Source organism: Amblyraja radiata, chromosome 26, assembly GCF_010909765.2.
Source record: "Amblyraja radiata isolate CabotCenter1 chromosome 26, sAmbRad1.1.pri, whole genome shotgun sequence".
In the NCBI taxonomy this organism is placed as follows: Eukaryota; Metazoa; Chordata; class Chondrichthyes; order Rajiformes; family Rajidae; genus Amblyraja; species Amblyraja radiata.
This window is the reverse complement of record NC_045981.1, coordinates 26,590,519-26,610,358: the sequence shown is the minus strand read 5'-3', so window position 1 is coordinate 26,610,358 and position 19,840 is coordinate 26,590,519. Positions and strand designations below refer to the sequence as shown.

Below are 19,840 nucleotides of genomic sequence, written 5' to 3'. Positions count from 1 at the left end.
TCCCTTTTTCACCTCCAGCGTTTGTCACTTTCTCCACCCATCTGCCAATCAAGCCTCCCCCACCTGCACCACTTGCCAGGATTTCTCCCGCCCCCACCTCTTTTCCAGCTTTCTTCCCCCAACTGCAATCAGTCTGAAGAAGGGTCCCGATTTGAAACATCATCTTTCAATAACTTCCAGAGATGCTGCCTCTCATGTAGACTCCAGTCCTGTGTGTTATGCTCACGTACCAAGAGCGGCGGTCCCCACTTTGCGTGAGGTGAGAGTTGCCGCTTTAAGGAGAGCGGCGGTCCCCACTTTGCGTGAGGTGAGAGTTGCCGCTTTAAGGAGAGCGGCGGTCCCCACTTTGCGTGAGGTGAGAGTTGCCGCTTTAAGGAGAGCGGCGGTCCCCACTTTGCGTGAGGCGAGGGTTGCCGCTTTAAGGAAAGCGGCGGTCCCCACTTTGCGTGAGGTGAGAGTTGCCGCTTTAAGGAGAGCGGCGCGCGGTGGTGGCGCTGGTGCTGGTGGTTGCGGGGCGCACTGGGAGCGGGAGCCGGAGCCGGAGCCGGAGCCGCCATCGCCATGAACGCAGATCTGCGCAGGGAGCGAGACTCGGCCTCCTTCCGCACCGAGGCCCTCACACAGCTGTTGGATGGGGGGCCCGAGAACACACGGCGGCGCCGGGAGATCGGTGAGAACCGGGGGCCGGAGTCAGCGGGAGAACAGACAAAGAAGGGAATGTGGGGGGAGGACATGGAGGGGTAGATGGAGGGGTAGATGGTGGATGAGGAGGTGATGGTGGATGAGGAGCTGATGGTGGATGAGGAGATGATGGTGGATGAGGAGATGGAGGAGATGTGTGGTGGGAGGAGGAGCAGACGTAAGATGGTGAGAGGAACTTTGGAGGGGGGATTGGGACATTGGGTCGGCGCTGGGTTCCCTGCTGATTACCATCCGGATTGTTAATACTGATGTTCACTGATGTAAGGGTTACACCCCACAGACCCTTACGTGAGTAAGATGTTACATAAGTGGTACTCAGAAGTGCTCCTGTGTATGTGTAACGTTACTATTCGTACTATGTAGCACCAGTGGGAGACCACATGGGATCTCCAACAGGGAGACCATGGTGGGGCATCCACAAGAATATCTAACTGGTGTGGAAACAGCTGCATGTTTAATAGTGCACTACCACCGAGACACACAACTCTGAAATAAAGCAATGGACTTAAAGAATTGCTTAAGTTCATGTAAGTCGCCTATTACATAAGTCGGGGAGTGCCTGAATATATGTCCACCTTCCTCGCTTGTAACCACATAGCACCGATGAAGAAGGGTCCTGACCTGAAATGTCACCTATCCAGGTTTTCCAGAGATGCTGCCTGACCTGATGAGTTACTCCTGCACTTTTTTAAACTAGTTATTGGTTCCTAGAGATTTAAATGACACAAATAGAGTTAGCAACGCCATCTGTAACTAGCCTGAATGGTCACCTGTGCATTTCTGAGCAAACTTCAAGGTTTCAAGGTCAGTTTACTGACACATGTACCAATTAAGGTACGGTGAAATTTGAGTTACCATACAGCCATACTGAGTGAAAAGCAACAAGACACACAGCCACATAAAATAAAAGTTAACATAAACATCCACCACAGCAGCTCCCCACATTCCTCACTGTGATGGAAGGTAATAAAGTCCAATCTTCTTCCTCTTTATTCTCTGGATAACTTCAGTTGAAGTTTGAATGGTAAATGGTCACTTTAAATTAAAGTCTAGGCGAGAAGTACAATTGTGCAGCCGTGGCGGGGGAAGGAAAGAGAGGGATTGATTAGGACGTGGGAAGAATAAACATGATTAATAATTAATATAGGATTAGTACCAATGTTGTATGATTGAATTGGTTCTTTCTGTACAATATATACTTATAACCATATAACAATTACAGCACGGAAACAGGCCATCTCGACCCTTCTAGTCCGTGCCGAACACGTATTCTCCCCTAGTCCCATATACCTGCGCTCAGACCATAACCCTCCATTCCTTTCCCATCCATATAACTATCCAATTTATTTTTAAATGATAAAAACAAACCTGCCTCCACCACTTCCACTGGAAGCTCATTCCACACCGCTACCACTCTCTGAGTAAAGAAGTTCCCCCTCATGTTACCCCTAAACTTCTGTCCCTTAATTCTGAAGTCATGTCCTCTTGTTTGAATCTTCCCTATTCTCAAAGGTAAAAGCTTGTCCACATCAACTCTGTCTATCCCTCTTCTATCCCAGCTTCTACCATAGAGCTGTGACACTACTGAACTCTATCCCCCTCCCACATTGATCCCCCCCCCTCTCTCTCACACACCCACCAATACTCCTGTATGTTTATGGTTATAGTTAAATTTTTTAATAGTTCTTTTTTTTTAAATTGTATTTTTATACTTATATTCCTGTGCAGCTGGAGGACTGCTCCAACAGAATTTCGTTGTCTTAAATGTACAATGACAATAAAGATTATTATTATTATTATTATTATCATTTTAAAGACCTCTATCAAGTCCCCCCTTAACCTTCTGCGCTCCAGAGAATAAAGACCTAACTTATTCAACCTATCTCTGTAACTTAGTTGTTGAAACCCAGGCAACATTCTAGTAAATCTCCTCTGTACTCTCTCTATTTTGTTGACATCCTTCCTATAATTGGGCGACCAAAATTGTACACCATACTCCAGATTTGGTCTCACCAATGCCTTGTACAATTTTAACATTACATCCCAGCTTCTATACTCAAATTCCATCCCGGGAATTAACCCTGTAAACCTACGCTGCGCTCCCTCAATAGCAAGAATGTCCTTCCTCAAATTAGGGGACCAAAACTGCACACAATACTCCAGGTGTGGTTTCACTAGGGCTCTGTACAACTGCAGAAGGACCTCTTTGCTCCTATATTCGATTCCACTTGTTATAAAGAGCACCAGGCGAAACCGCATGCAGTCACAGGAAGACCGTGCAAGCTCCACACAGACAGCTTCTGAGATCAGGATTAAACCCTGGCCTCTGGTATTGTGAGGCAGTGGCTCCACAAGCTGTACCACGGATGACCAAGGAGGTTGTAAACGTGGTCAGGAGGAGTATGTCAGGTTTAAGAAGGTGGCATTAGACAAAGCTTATGAGAAACATATAGCGTGTAGGAAAGAACTCAAATGGGTGATCAGAATGGGCCATGAAATGTCATTGGCGAGATGGATTATGGAAAATCTCAAGGCTTTTTATACGTAGTTAAAGTTAAGGGGTTGGCCAGGGAGAAGATAGGACCACTCAAAGATAATTTGTGCTTGGTATCAGATGATGTAGGTGTGGTACTAAATGAGTATTTTGCATCTGTATTCACGGAGAAAGACTTGGAGGACAGCAAGATCAAAGTCATGAATACACAAGTTATGCTAAAGCAGTTTGAGATCGTGAAGGAGGTGGTTCCGAGGCTCTTGAAAGTGGACAAGTCCCCGGGGCCTGATGGGATCTTGGACGGCATCAGCAAATTGGGCAGAAGGGCCTGTTTCAATGCTGCATGACACAATTGGACAATTCGGCCCCTTAAATCAGCACTGCAATTCTGCCAGTTTGCTATTAATCTGTACCGTGGCTGCATTTTCTCACCTTGTGCCCACATCGATTCGATATTCATATCAGCAAAGTCAAGCCTTTGGATACTGTAAAGCATCCTCCTATGCCTAAATAGGATTCTTTGCACTTTTAACGTAGTATCGCGGCTTTGATCAGTGTTATTTCCCTGAAATGTTTAGCTTTTTATCTTTAATTACTACTTTTTCTATCCATAGCCAACCAAATGTATTATATTTTGACTGTATTTTCACCATGGGATGATGCATTTGTTTTTGCTTTAGCCAGAGCTTTGTGGTCATGGTATGGAAATAGTACTGTGGAAATAGCTTGGTAATTAGTCCGTTTGGAATGCAAGTGAGAAACGAGGAGGAATATTGCCTGGTCCATTACGCGAAGGTTGACCCAGTGATCAAGGCTCTTGCTGCTGATCAACCTCTGTGAGCTGTGTTTACATGCCAAATTGGATTCCCATATGCTGATCCCTGTGTGCTTATTTTCCTTGTATTTTAGAAGCGCTTGCACTTAACGATCCTGAGTTCCAACACGAAGACCTGAACTTCATGACCTGTAGTGAGCGATATGATGTAGCTGTGAGGAAAAGCTCCGTGATGGTGAGGAAGATCCGAGAGCATGACATCTCAAATCCAGAGGAAATCATGTTCTTCAAGAGGTGTGTGTGCTGTAGAAAGCTCATCGATGTAGTTTGTCCGCATCTCCCAGCAGGAAGTATTGGTGGGAAACATCTGCTCTCGGGCATACTTGCCATGTGTTCCCTCTAACAGGCGATCAAGGGTTAAGGAAATTCAGAACTTTGTAATTAAACCTAAGCCCTGACAGAGCAAAATCAGGAAAGACTTCTTTGGACTCATAATTTCTAGCAGCAAAATTAGGCCATTCGGCCCATCAAGTCTACTCTGCCATTAAATCATGGCTGATCTATCTTTCCCTCTCAACCCTATTCTCCTGCCCTCGCCCATAACCCCCGACATCCATACTAATCAAGAATCTCAATTTCTGCCTGAAAAATATCCATTGACTTGGCCTCCGCAGCTGTCTGTGGCAACGATTCACCACCCACTGACTAAATGAATGCCTCCTCATCTCCTTTTATTCTGAGGCTATGACCTCTGGTCCTAGACTCTCCCACTAGTGGGAAGATCCTCTCCAAATCCACACTATCCAGACCTTTCACTATTTGGTTAGTTTCAATGATGTACCCCATCATCCTTCTCAACTCCAGTAAGTACAGGGCAAGTGCCTTCAAATTATAACTATAATTCTCGTAAACCTCCTCAAGACCCTCTCCAACGCCAATGCATCCTTCCTCAGATATGGGGCCCAAAATTGCTTGCAATACTCCAAATGTGGTCTGACCAGGGCATCCCTGTTTATGCATTCTAACCCTCTCAAAATATATGGTAGCAATGCATTTGCTTTCCTTACTATCGATTTGACTTACAAATTTACTTTTTGGGAATCCTGAACCAGCACTCCCAAGTTCCTTTGCACCTCCGATTTCTGAATTCTCCCCCCTATTTAGAAAATAGTCTATGCTTTTATTCCTACTGCTTTCGCTACACTGCCTGCCCCCCATCCATCATTTTGCGGGTTAATGCAGGTTTGATTCGGGTAGTAATTTTTTGACAAACGATGTGAACCAATTAACCTAGAAAATGGAAATAGGCTATATAAATCCTTGAGCTTTGCCACATTATATCAATGATGACTATCTTACCCTGTATTTGAATCTCGAATCCCACAAATCCAGTGGGGGGAAAAAGAGCCAGGATAGAGAATTTTGATGCTTCATAGACCATGAATGTGGTTTTGATTTAATCCTAAACGTCCACACATTTATTTAATTACCAAATTGAGGCACAGAATGGCCTTGCTGTTGTTGACTCCCATCTTCTATTGTCTGGAGTGACTCAAAGCCACTTAGTGTACAGTACGTGTTTTACAAACTTTCTGTTGGAAAATTTATTCCTGATAAGAATTCTGCAGAGATTTCACTTTAGTTGATGAAAAATGTCCACATTGAGTCAGTGCTGTAGTCTGTGCTTTAAAATATCATGATGTTGACAGAAAGACCAGTGTGCTTTGGAATAGAACAGAAGTGACATGGGTCATGGTCCTTGAGGTTTGCATAGACCAGCAGGCAAAGATTTGTTTGCTTGCTGAGCCACTCAAAGGTTACAAATTTTTTTTTTAACCCAATGCCGCAGAACAAGTCACTGATCACCTGTCCATTAAAGTCTGCAGTCGTGCTAATTTGTATTAAAATGTGATTATCCCAGTAATTCAGATAGTTACGCAAACTAGACTAGGTGTATTAATGTTTAGATAAAATTTATACTGCCATATCAATCACTAGGAGCAGAATTGAAGGTGATATGTAATTATAGATTTGATGTTAAGTCAATGTAGGTTAATATGGGAACATATGGTAATCTGAGATTTCATCCAGTACATGGAAAGAGAACACCTAAATTATTGACATTGGTTTGAAATTAAGATGACTTTCTGTCAGATTAATTATTGATTATCTTAATTATTAATTAAATTCCATCTTTTGATGGTGTCCTTGGGTCTTTTTAACCACGTCATGGCTATTGGGGGGCAGTCCAGATGTTCTATACGATCTAGTCCCTGGTGAGAAATAGAAATTTACATAAGTCCACGCGATATTGTAAACGTAGTATCTGTCTCATGTATGAATTGTCCTTTGCCCTCTAGATTGAGTCAAACATTTTATCAGATTAAATCAGTGATGACTCACTGTTTATGGCAGTTCAGTTTGAGGTTATAAATTTGTTGAATCAAATAAATTGTTTTGTTAAAGTGAGTATTGTAATTTAGAGCCAAGGGCAACCTAGGATCTGGGTGTAAGACTGTTGGAGCTGCCATGTTCGTATATTATTTTTGCTACCTTACTTGGGCAAATAATCCCAATTTTCCCTTGCATTCAAACAGTGTGGTTACGTCTCTGTACAACCTTTTACCAAGCTTCATTGTATTTGTATGATTTTTGAAAAGAATGCTGAGCATATGAATTACTTGAACAGTTAATGTCGACTGTCAATGTGCAAGATCAAATATTTTAATACTCTTCTGATTGGAACGTAGCACAACATCGGGCCCTTCGGCCTTTAATGTTTGTGCTGAACATGATGCCAAATTAAACTAATCTCGCCTGCCTGTATGTGATCCATATCCCTCTATTCCATACAATACCATTGCCGATCTAAAAGTCTCTTAAATGCCACTATTGTATCTGCCTCCAACACTCCTGGCAATGTGTTCTAGCCTCCCACCACTATGTAAAAACAAAATACGTACTGGTTTATCACCACTGTATCTTTGGACAGTGTTCCTCACTGTCTGAAACTCCTCCAATTTTGGTATCGTCACTGAACTTAATCACTAACCCATCTGCATTTACGTCAAGGTCATATACAGAGCCCTCCATGATGTTTCAGATAAAGATCCATCATTTATTTATTTGCCTTTGTACTCCACAATTTGAGATTTATAATAGAAAAAAATCATATGTGGTTAAAGTGCACATTGTCAGATTTTAATAAAGGCCATATTTATACGTTTTGGTTTCACCATGTAGAAATTACAGCATACAACAAATTATAGTAATTGTTAATATTTTGTTGCATATCCTTTGCAATAGTTTTTGGGGCTAGTCCCCATCAGTTTTCTCTTCAGCATATAAAAGGCATTGGTACAGATTGGGTGATAGACTTGACCACTTAAGAATTGACCGTTTTTCAGCTTTGTAAAACTTATTAGCAGTATGTTTAGGATCATTGTCTTGCTGTAGAATGAACCGCCAGCCAATGGGTTTTGAGGCATTTATTTGAACTTGAGCAGATAGGATGCGTCTATACACTTCAGAATTCATTATGCTACTACCATCAGCAGTTGTATCACAATGAAGATAAGTGAGCCAGTACCTTCAGCAGCCATACATGCCCAGGCCATAACACCCCCATTACTGTTATTTTTCACAGATGAGGTGGTATGCTTTGGATCTGGGTCATTTCCTTCTCTGCTCCATACTTTGCTCAGGCCATCACTCTAATATAAGTTACTCACCGTCTCATCTGCCCACAAGACCTTTTTTCCCCGAACTGTGGTTGTTTTAGTACTTTTTGGCAAACTGTAACCTGGCCATCCTATTTTTGCAGCTAACCAGTGGTTTGCATCTTGCAGTGTGGCCTCTGTATTTCTGTTCATGAAGTCTGAAGAGTGTTTCTGATCTGTCGGACAGATGTTTGGGGATTTTACTTTATTGTGGAGAGAATTCTTCTGTCATCAGCTGTCCTTTTGCGATTAATAAGCTCACCAGTGCTCTCTTTCTTCTTAATGATGTTCCAAATAGTTGATTTTGGTAAGCCTACGGTTTGGCTGATGTCTCTAACAGTTTTATTCTTGTTTCTCAGTCTCATAATGGCTTCTTTGACTTTTATTGGCACAACTTTGGTTCTCATGTTGATAAACAGTAATAAAAGTTTCCAAAGGTGATGGAAAGACTGGAGGAAAGACTGGGCGCTGAGAGCTCTCTTATACCTGCATTAAGGAGGCATTTAAACACACCTGAACAATTACGAACACCTGTGAAGCCACTTGTCCCAAACATTATGGTGCCCTGAAATGGTGGACTATGTCTAAACACAGCTATAATTTCTACATGGTGAAACCAAAATGTATAAAAATGCCCTTTAATAAAACCTGATAATGTGCACTTTAACTACATGTGGAACTGCACTGGTCAGTGGTTACAAACGGCCAGCCAGAATATCTACTTTCCACATGACCCTCTGTCTTCTATGAATAAGCCAGTTCTGAATCCATATTACCAAGTCATGTCAAGACTTCAAGAGAGTTTATTGTCATGTGTCCCAGATAGGACAATGAAATTCTTGCTTTGCTTCAGCACAACAGAATATAGTAGGCATGAATACAGAACATATCAGTGAGTCCATCTACCATTATATAAATATATACACACATCAATAAATAAGCAGATAAAGTGCAAATAAACAGATAATGGTCTATTTATGTTCAAAGATTTGTTTCAGTTGAGTTTAATAGCCTGATGGCTGTGTGGAAGTAGCTATTCCTGAACCTGGACGTTGCAGTCTTCAGGCTCCTGTACCTTCTACCTGATGGTAGCGGGGAGATGAGTGTGTGGCCAAATGGTGTGGGTCCTTGATGATACTGCCAGCCTTTTTGAGGCAGCGACTGCGATAGATCCCCTCGATGGAAGGGAGGTCGGAGCCGATGATGGACTGGGCAGTGTTTACTCATTTTTGCAGTCTTTTCTGCTCCTGGGCGCTCAAGTTGCCGAACCAAGCCACGATGCAACCGGTCAGCATGCTCTCTACTGTGCACCTGTAGAAGTTAGAGAGAGTCCATCTTGACATACCGACTCTCCGTAATCTTCTCAGTAAGCAGAGGTGTTGATATGCTTTCTTTGCATCAGTGTTCTTGGACCAGGAGAAATTTTCAGAAATATGCAGGCCCAGGAATTTGAAGCTCTTGACCCTTTCCACCATCGACCCGTTAATATAAATGGGACTGTGGGTTCCCATCCTACCCCTTTCAAAGTCCACAATCAGTTCCTTGGTTTTGCTGGTGTTGAGGGCCAGGTTATTGTGCTGGCACCATTTGGTCAGTCGGTCGATCTCACTTCTATACTCTGACTCGTCCCCATCAGTGATACGTCTCACAACAGTGGTGTCATCAACGAATTTGATGATGCAGTTCGCACTATGACCGGCTACGCAGTCATGAGTATAGTGTGAGTACAGCAGGAGGCTGAGCACGCAGCCTTGAGGTGCTCCCGTGCTGATTGTTATCGAGGCTGACACATTTCCACCAATACGAACAGTCTGTGGTCTTTGAAAGAGGAAGTCGAGGATCCAATTGCAGAGGGGTGTGCAGAGACCCAGATCTGAGAGCTTGGAAACCAGCTTGGAGAGGATGATTGTATTAAATGCCGAGCTGTAATCAATGAATAACAGCCTGACATATGAGTTTTTGTTGTCCCAAGTGGTCCAGAGCGGAGTGGAGAGCCAGCGAGATCGCATCCACTGTTGATCTGTTGTGGCGGTAGGCAAACTGCAGTGGGTCCAGGTTTTTGTCGAGGTAGGAGTTGATTTGCGCTCAGACGGACGGGCGAGCACAGAGAGACGCGTGGTGTAAGATGGAGCTACAGATGCTGGTCTAAACCGAAGATAGACACAAAAAGCTGGAGTAACTCAGTGGGACAGGCAGTATCTCTGGAGAGAAGGAATGGGTGAACGTCGCCCATTCATTCTCTCCAGAGATGTTGCCCATAAAGAATGGTGTTATGAAGGTACACAAAATTGCTGGAGAAACTCAGCGGGTGCAGCATCTATGGAGCGAAGGAAATAGGCGACGTTTCGGGCCGAAACCCTTCTTCAGACTGATGGGGGGTGGGGGGGGAGAAGGAAGGAAAAGGGGAGGAGGAGGAGCCCGAGGGCGGGTGGATGGGAGGGTGGGAGGAGACAGTTAGAGGGTTGAGGAAGGGGAGGAGACAGCAAGGACTAGCAAAATTGGGAGAATTCAATGTTAATGCCATCCGGACGCAAGGTCCCCAGACGGAATATGAGGTGCTGTTCCTCCAATTTCCGCTGTTGCTCACTCTGGCAATGGAGGAGACCCAGGACAGAGAGGTCGGATTGGGAATGGGAGGGGGAGTTGAAGTGCTGAGCCACCGGGAGGTCAGGTTGGTTATTGCGGACTGAGCGGAGGTGTTCGGCGAAACGATCGCCCAACCTCCGCTTAGTCTCGCCGATGTAAATCAGGTAAATCAAGAATGGTGTTATGCTCCCTTTCGGGGAGAGAGCACCAGCCTTGGACCGTGTTGAGAATGATGCCAGGTGATCGAGAACAGGAATATCCCGCAGTGTACTCGGGGTTTGCGAATGCGTACGGGGATATTCGGGGATACGTGAGTGTATGTGCCTTATTTAGTGGTGTAATAAATTACTTCGCGAATCAAACTCTTTTGTGTGAATCCGGTGATTTATCGAACACAACATTTGGCGTAGTCGGCAGGATTCAAATAACAGCCGCTTAGTAATAAGTAATGCTTAAGTTCAAGAAAGCAGTGGAGCCTGAAACCTGTCGGATTCCAGGGTGGGTTTGTGCCTCTGGCCGGGACACCCATCAACTTGTCCGATGCACTAAACACCAATCCTGATGTTACAATCGGACATCATTTATTGACACAGCTAAAAGAGCGCCAGTTCCCCGAGAAAAAGGGGAGCCACAAAGGAACATTCTGGCTGTTGCTGGCAATAGTTAGATCTCAACATGAGAATCTTAAAAACCTATAAGACAAAACCGATGTTAAAAGAGCGCTCACTGACTCTATCAGAGGCGGTTGAGATGTCCAGAACACGAGCAGCAGAGATGGAAAACCGGGCGGTGGACACTGCTTATGAGTTGGCAAGACTCCAGCAAGCTGAGGTGGTTAAGCGCGCTGGCTGGCAAATTGACCCGATTAATGTCCGTTCACTAATGATAAGGGCAGGACGTTAATACCTGGGATGGGACATCTGGTATGATAACCACAGCAGGAAACAGGCAGTGGTTCGGTGTCCCTGCATTCCCCCACCGACAGACTTACAAATCCCCCCCCCCCCCCGACAAATCCAGACGGACACGGGTGGACAGACAGACACGGACGGCCAGACAGACGGGCGAGCGCGGGCAGACACACAGCCGGACGAGCGAGCCTGAACGGACTGGCACAGGCAGGCCGACCCGGGCACGTATACGAGGGTGGACGAACACAGACGGACGGGCGAGCGTTGACAGACAGACAAGAGTTGTGGAGCAGTGCTTAGATTTTGACTATTCTTTATCCAAGTTTGCCATGAGTAACTCATAACTGCAGTTGGATGCTGATCTCACCCAGTGCACACGCTTACTCAATGCACGGTCTCACCCAGTGTACTCTCACCCAATGCACTCTCAGCTGATGTTAACACAGACCCCTTAAATTGTTGCCTTGTATTCCTTTGAGCAATGCTGAAATTGACCCAATCTTGCATTATGTACATACACTACAAACCAACTGACTCACATGGCTATCTGGACTACACGTCTTCCCACCCTGCCCCCTGTAAAGAATCCATCCCCTACTCCCAATTCCTCCGCATACGCCGCATCTGCTCCCAGGATGAGACGTTCCACACCAGGGCATCGGAAATGTCCTTGTTCTTCAGGGAACGGGGATTCCCCTCCGCCACCATAGATGAGGCTCGCACCAGGGTCTCATCCATACCCCGCAACACTGCTCTCTCTCCCCATCCCCGCACTCGCAACAAGGGCAGAGTCCCCCTAGTCCTCACCTTTCACCCCACCAGCCGGCAAATACAACAAATAATCCTCCACCATTTCCGCCACCTCCAACGTGACCCCACCACTCGCCACATCTTCCCATCTCCCCCTATGTCTGCCTTCCGCAAAGACCGCTCCCTCCGCAACTCCCTTGTCAATTCTTCCCTTCCCTCCCGTACCACCCCCTCCCCGGGCACTTTCCGTTGCAACCGCAAGAAATGCAACACCTGTCCCTTCACCTTCCCCCTCGACTCCATTCAAGGATCCAAGCAGTCGTTCCAGGTGCGACAAAGGTTCACCTGTATCTCCTCTAACCTCATCTACTGCATCCGCTGCTCTAGATGTCAGCTGATTTACATCGGGGAGACTAAGCGGAGGTTGGGCGATCGTTTCGCCGAACACCTCCGCTCAGTCCGCAATAACCTACCTGAACTCCCGGTGGCTCAGCACTTCAACTCCCCCTCCCATTCCCAATCCGACCTCTCTGTCCTGGGTCTCCTCCATTGCCAGAGTGAGCAACACCGGAAATTGGAGGAACAGCACCTCATATTCCGCCTGGGTTGCTTGCGTCCGGATGGCATGAACGTTGAATTCTCCCAGTTTTGCTAGCCCTTGCTGTCTCCTCCCCTTCCTTAACCCTCGAGCTGTCTCCTCCCATCCCCCCGCCCTTGGGCTCCTCCTCCTCCCTTTTTCCTTCCTTCTCCCCCCCACCCCCCATCAGTCTGAAGAAGGGTTTCGGCCCAAAACGTCGCCTATTTCCTTCGCTCCATAGATGCTGCTGAGTTTCTCCAGCATTTTTGTGTACCTTGCATTATGTTCCACCTGCTTCCATGATGTTCTTGAGTATATGGATGACCTCCGATCCATTTAAACTTTCATCCTAATATAAAGACAAAATCATGAAAAAATGCATGTGAAAGAGCATTTGTGGAGAGAGAGTGCATGTTTTGGTGATTGGTAAAATGTCAATGACTTGTTCTCTCCACGGATGCTGTCTAGTGTGCTGAGTATTTTCAGCGCAATGGTTTATTTAAGATTTCCCGCATCTGGAGATTTCTGTTTTTTGTTTTCTCTCTCCTTTCATCTTAGGTTGTAGTATAAGTGCAATGTGTCCATTACGGTTCTCATCTCATTCTTCCTGATGCATAGTTTACTTTAATTTCTGTAGGACATAACTTGGCGAACTGTTTTTGGGACCTGGGAAATTTTGAAAGAGCTATCCTTAAAAGGTGTCCATTAGTGAGTAATCCTGAACCAGAACAACCAATGTTGGTTTGTTTAGCATTTTCTCTGATAGTAAGTAATTTAGACATTTGATCATTGTCTAGTGCTCTTTATGGTGCATTATGGATTGAAATGCTGAGATGTGGATACATTATTTAGTAATGTAGATTATTGTTTCAATGACCAGTCATCATTTATTATTTCTGGATTATCAATATGATCAGAGACATTTGGCTTTTTGCAATATACCAAGATTATTGATACTAACTTTTCAGCCATGCTTTCTGTTTTTAGTAATAGAAAAAGTGGTTCAGGCATGGAAAGATACCCCTGAGATATCTGGTTTCCTCAATAACATTGATTCTCTGGAAAAGGAAGGTGCAAAGATTCTTGCAATTCTGCCTCTTAACTCATCGTTGAGCACATCAAGGGCTGTAGCATATCTGGAATCTCCCATTCCTAGTCTTTAATGATTTAACTGGTCGTCACAGTGGAGAAAGTAGCATTGCTGAATTTAGAATCAAAATTTGTCTGTTATGGACAGAAGCGGAACATGCTTTCCTGCTTTAGTTTGCCACTTGCTGGAAGTTTGTGTGGATTTGGGTGTGGTAGTGTTGACCTCATCATGTAGTCTTCTACTTGGGGCTGCATGCAAAAGAACCACTCAGCAGTGGAAACTACACGAGCTTAAGCCATATGCTTCCAGACAAGGATGGCAGTAGAAGGTGGAAGGAGAACATACTCTGGGACTGGTGTGATCACTCAGGCACAGGGTGATGCGGACTCGTGTATATGTCCATTGAGTTTATTGGTTGTTGTAGAAGCAAACACACGAGATATCCACAAAACTAAAAGATAATATTTTTCAATATTCGTAACATTAACTTCTCTTGATCTGTCACACTGTCACTGTCACAGCTGTTGAATTGATTGTAGAGAATAATGTCAACCTGCAACAATTCTAGTGCCATGTTGTAAAGTAAACTGACTGCTGATGCTGAGAGTCAGCGTCATGGAGTCAAGGAGCAATACAGCACAAAAACAGGCACTTTGGCCCAACGTATCTGCGAAAGCTGCAGTCATAGATAGGTGCCCCCTTTGATTGACAAGATGATCCCAATGCCTGCTTGATGGGCAATATTTTCCCATAATTCCATCCACCATTCATTCCCTGAGCCATAACATTTTTTGTAGAATGTTTAGTTTCTGTGCGAGTCATTGCAGGGGAGGGTTGGATTTCTCCATTTGCACGATAGCACTCAAACCATTTAGTGTTTTCTATGTAACCAATGTTCAAAAGATCTTGTTAGGTAGAGCATGGGTATTTTGTACAATACATATTACATGGCTAGTGTCATCATGCTATATTAATTAATTGTATCCTGCAGAGCTTGTCTGTCCGGCAAGGTAGAACCTCTGAATCTCCACTTTGGCATGTTCATACCCACCCTGAAGAATCAGTGTACTTCAGAGCAGAAAGAGAAGTGGCTGCACCTGTGTTACAACATGCAGTGCATCGGCACCTACGCCCAGACCGAGATGGGTCACGGTTAGTGCTTCCAAAAGATGGTTGGTTTTCCATTCATAATGCTCCTGGGGAGATGCCGATATGCTGTTCTTGGTTTCAGCTGCATACTGAGTCAAAGGCGCCTGGGGGTGGTGGGAGGGTAGTGTGGGGAGGGAGGGTAATGGTGCTGGTGTGCAGTTCTTCCAGTGAGGGCTGTACGGTGAGATATCATTGTCGTTTTGCTTTAAAAGACTGCACAGCAGACAATTGGTGACAAACAGGTGCCTACCTTCTACTCCTCTTGGTACACTACGCTGGCCCACCTCCTCTATACTGGCATTGATGGTGGAATAAGAGGGTCAGTCACCTAGCCCGGCTCAGCTGAAGTATAGCATGTGGCACAGGGCTTTGATTTAAAGATCCAGAGCAATATCTGGACTGAATATTCTGAACTGGAGGAGATATTTTGTAAAAGATAATAGTATTTCTCCTAGTTTATCAGTAAATGGGACCCATTATTCCAGGGGCAGCTATAAATCTTTTAAGATGCATGTCTTTATGCATCAGCCTTTTGATTTTTGGTGTGACTGACTTGTGTCATTTGACACTGGCACCAGAGGTGCAATTACCAAGTTGTAACTCACTCTTCTAAACGCCACTTGTTGCAAGCTGAAACTGTCTAATCTTTTCTCGTGGGACAATCGACACCAGGTAAACCTTCTCTGGGTTGGTTTCAATGCATTAAAATATTTTCTTAAATACTGTATATAGGACACCAGATATGATCTTGCCAATAATTACTAAAACATAACTTCACTACTGTTGTAGTCATTGTTCCCAGCAATAAATCATAACGATCTGTTGCTTTTCCTGATTAGATGCTATGCAAGTCTTTTGCAAATTGTGTTTTAGCCCCTCGGCGCCTCAGAGCTTTACAGTTTGTCCCTTTTACATATCCCCACTTTATACTCCCCACTTTATACTCCCAGATTTTTACCCATTCATCAAACCTATCTACATCCATTAATAGCCACTTTGTCCTCTCTGCAGTTTGTTTTCCTCTTTGAGTAACCAACAAGTTTAGCAATGATTGCTGGAGATCAGTTTCATAAATGGACAAATAGTGAGGCCCCAGCACTGATCCTTGTAGCATGCCTATACATTGCAACATCCGCTTATGCCTCCTCTGTCCAAAGGCCAATTTTCTGTCACATCAATATGTTATCTGCTGCACAATGATCTTTTATTTTCTACAATAACTTTTGATGTAACGCTTTTATTAGATGCCTTCTGGAATTCTTAGTACATCCACTGGTTCTCTTTCATCCAGGGAATGTGTTAATTTTTTTTTTAATCCAATAAATTTGCCAAACGTGATTTGCCGTGCACAAAGCTATCATCACTTTGCCTGATTACCTTGAACTTTTCTAGGTCTCCTGCTATAATGTCGTGGCTTCCAACATTTTCCATATGACAGATGTAAACCTGTGAAAATCAAAAAGACTGCAAATGCTTGAAATCTGGGGAGGGAAAGCAGTGACTATTGGGAGAAAGTCAGCAGATCAGGCAGTTTCTATGGAAAGAAACGGTGTCAACCTTTTGTTTCTCGGACTTGAAGCATTAATCCTGTTTCTCTCTCCACAGATGCTGTCTGACCTGCTGAATGTTTCCAGCATGTCGTTTTTGTTACAGATGCTAAACTGACTGGACTGCTGTTCTTCTCTTTTTAAAATAATTATTCTTTCTCTTTTTAAAATAATTATACTTCTAGTCTTATTTCCAGTCGCAAATGCGGAAGGCATGTATAAAGGGATAAATGGTTTGAGATGCTGTTTTTGTCAAATCCACACCTGACTCCTGAAGAGAGTTTCTGATCTGTTGGACAGGTGTTTGGGGATTTTTATTTATTATATAGAGAATTCTTCTGTCATCAGCTGTGGAGGTCTTCCTTGGCCTGCCAGTCCCTTTGCGATTAGTAAGCTCACCGGTGTTATCTTTCTTCTTAATGATGTTCCAAATAGTTGATTTTGGTAAGCCTAAGGTTTGGCTGATGTCTCTAACAGTTTTATTCTTGTTTCTCAGTCTCATAATAGCTTATTTGACTTTCATTGGCACAACTTTGGTCCTCGTGTTGATAAACAGCAAAAAAAGTTTCCAAAGGTGATGGAAAGACTGGAGGAAAGACTAGGTGCTGAGAGCTCTCTTATACCTGCATTAAGGAGGCATTTAAACACACCTGAGCAATTACAAAGACCTGTGAAGCCATGTGTCCCAAACATTATGGTGTCTAAACACAGCTGTAATTTCTACACGGTGAAACCAAAATGTATAAAAAATACCCTTTAATTAAATCTGACAATGTGCACTTTAGCCACATGTGATTTTTTTTTCTATTACAAATCTCAAATTGTGGAGTACAGAGGCAAATAAACAAATGATGGGTCTTTGTCCCAAACATTATAGAGGGCACTGTAGAAGGTACATAGAACAAATGAGTGAAAGATCAATCAATCAATCAATCAATCAACCTTTATTGTCATCTTGCAAGCAACAGTTGTACAGTGCAAAATGAAAAGACGTTTCCCAGGGAATACCGGAGCATCGCACATGAAATTTAAAACATTTCACACATAATAACGCTAAAAACAATCCAGTCCCTGATGGACCAGTATAAATAGTTAAAAGCAGGTAAAACAACAACGTTAAAATACAGTAAAACCAATCATAAAAATGTCCAGGGCAGCTGATTTGAGTGGCCAGTGCCAGTTATTAAAGTGTCCGTGCCAAGCCACAGAATCAGGTGACTGTGAGTACAGAGTGACTGTTTAGCAGCCTCACAGCCTGTGGCAGGAAGCTGTTTAGCAGTCTTGTAGCGGGCTTTGATGCTGCGATATCTCTTGCCTGATGGCAGGAGATCCAGGTGTATGTGGAGGGGGTGCAGTTTGTCCTTAGCAATTCTCTGAGCTTTTTTCAGACAGCGGCTCTGGAACAGTTCTTGTACCGAGGGTAGGGAGACGCCAATGATCCTCTCTGCTCCCCTCACTACCCTCTGCAGAGCCTTCCTGTCCGAGCAGTTGCAGGTGGAGTACCACGTATTTATGCAGTACGTGAGTACAGACTCCACCGTACCCCTGTAGAAAGTCCTGAGGATGTTGGTGGGGAGAGAGGCCAGTTTTAGTTTCCTCAGGAAGTGCAGTCGCTGATGGGCCCGTTTGATGGTCCCAGTGGTGTTCCTGGACCAGGTCATCGATGATCAAGGAAAGGTGGAGCCTACAATGGTCCATTGTTGGCTATGCGTAGTTGATAATGAATTGTAGAGATAGTGAAACTCAACAAGACAACAGTGAAACTAGTACAATAACTGGGGTGGGGGAGGGACGGAGAAAGAGGAGATGCAAGTTGGAAAAATCTGGGTTGTGAGCTGCCCAAGCAAACTATGAGGCGTTGTGCCGTGCTCAGACAATGGAGGAACCCCGGACAGAAGGAACTGCAGATGCTGGTTTAAACCGAAGATAGACACAAAAAGCTGGAGTAACAGTGGGGCAGGCAGCATCTCTGGAGAGAAGGAATGGGTGGCGTTTCGGGTTGAGACCCTTCTTCAGACTGATTAGGGATAAGGGAAATGAGTGATAGACGGTGATAGGGGGTGTTGTGGATAATGAAGAAGATTTACAAAGTCTACAGAGTGATTTAGGCCATTTGGAAAAATGGTCTGAAAGATGGCAGATGGAGTTTAATGCTGATAAATGTGATGAGGTGCTACACCTTGGCAGGACAAATCAAAATAGGACGTACATGGTAAATGGTAGGGAATTGAAGAATACAGTTGAACAGAGGGATCTGGGAATAACCGTGCATAGTTCCTTGAAGGTGGAATCCCATATAGATAGGGTGGTAAAGAAAGATTTTGGTATGCTAGCCTTTATAAATCAGAGCATTGAGTATAGAAGCTGGGATGTAATGTTAAAATTGTACAAGGCATTGGTGAGACCAAATCTGGAGTTTGGTGTACAATTTTGGTCGCTCAATTATAGGAAGGATGTCAACAAAATAGAGAGAGTACAGAGGAGATTTACTAGAATGTTGCCTGGGTTTCAACAACTAAGTTACAGAGATAGGTTGAATAAGTTAGGTCTTTATTCTCTGGAGCGCAGAAGGTTAAGGGGGGACTTGATAGAGGTCTTTAAAATGATGAGAGGGATAGGCAGAGTTGATGTGGACAAGCTTTTTCCTTTGAGAATAGGGAAGATTCAAACAAGAGGACATGACTTCAGAATTAAGGGACAGAAGTTTAGGGGTAACATGAGGGGGAACTTCTTTACTCAGAGAGTGGTGGCTGTGTGGAATGAGCTTCCAGTGGAAGTGGTGGAGGCATGTTCGTTGGTATCATTTAAAAATAAATTGGTTAGGCATATGGATGAGAAGGGAATGGAGGGTTATGGTATGAGTGCAGGCAGGTGGGACTAAGGGGAAATAAAAGTTGTTCGGCACGGACTTGTAGGGCCGAGATGGCCTGTTTCCGGTTATATATGTGGGGAGATAAAGAACAATGAATGAAAGATATGCAATAAAGGAACAATGATAAAGGAAACAGGCCATTGTAAGTTGGGTGAAAATGAGAAGCTAGTGCGACTTGAGTGGGGGAGGGATAGAGAGGGAATGCCGGGGCTACCTAAAGTGAGAGAAATCAATATTTATACCACTGGGCTGTAAGCTGCCCAAGCGAAATATGATGCTATTCCTCCAATTTGCGTTTAGCCTCCTGACAATGGAGGAGACTGAGGCCAGAAAGTACTGTGTAGGAATGGGAAGGAGAATTAAAGTGTCCGGCAACCAGGATATCAGGTTGGTTCACACGGCTGAGCGAAGGTGTTCCCCAAAACGATCGCCCAGTCTGCGTTTGGTTTCGCCGATGTATAAGAGTCCACATCTTGAACAACGGATACAGTAGATGAGGTTGGAAAAGGTGCAAGTGAACCTCTGCCCATCCTGAAAGGACTGTTGGGGTCCCTGGACAGAGTCGAGGGAGGAAGTATCGCGACAGGTGTTGCAGCTTCTGCGGTTGCAGGGGAAGGTACCTGGGGAGGGGATGGTTTGGGTTGGAAGGGATGAGCTAACCAGGGAGT

General features: G+C 44.3%; 1 protein-coding gene across 4 annotated transcripts in view; it reads left to right on the top strand.

The window, feature by feature from the left end:
- The first annotated feature begins 479 nt into the window (after positions 1–479).
- acox1 (acyl-CoA oxidase 1) overlaps positions 480–19,840 on the top strand; it is a 59,940-nt gene continuing 40,579 nt past the window's right edge. The window contains exons 1-3 of one of the 4 annotated variants that reach the window (XM_033044533.1): positions 480–670; positions 4,106–4,265; positions 14,596–14,756. In XM_033044533.1, coding sequence (XP_032900424.1) covers positions 562–670; positions 4,106–4,265; positions 14,596–14,756 — 430 coding nt within the window. In that variant the 5' untranslated portion in view covers positions 480–561. Of the gene's footprint in view, positions 671–4,105; positions 4,266–14,595; positions 14,757–19,840 lie in introns of those variants that run through there. The other 3 variants (XM_033044534.1, XM_033044532.1, XM_033044536.1) reach the window with 3 other exon arrangements.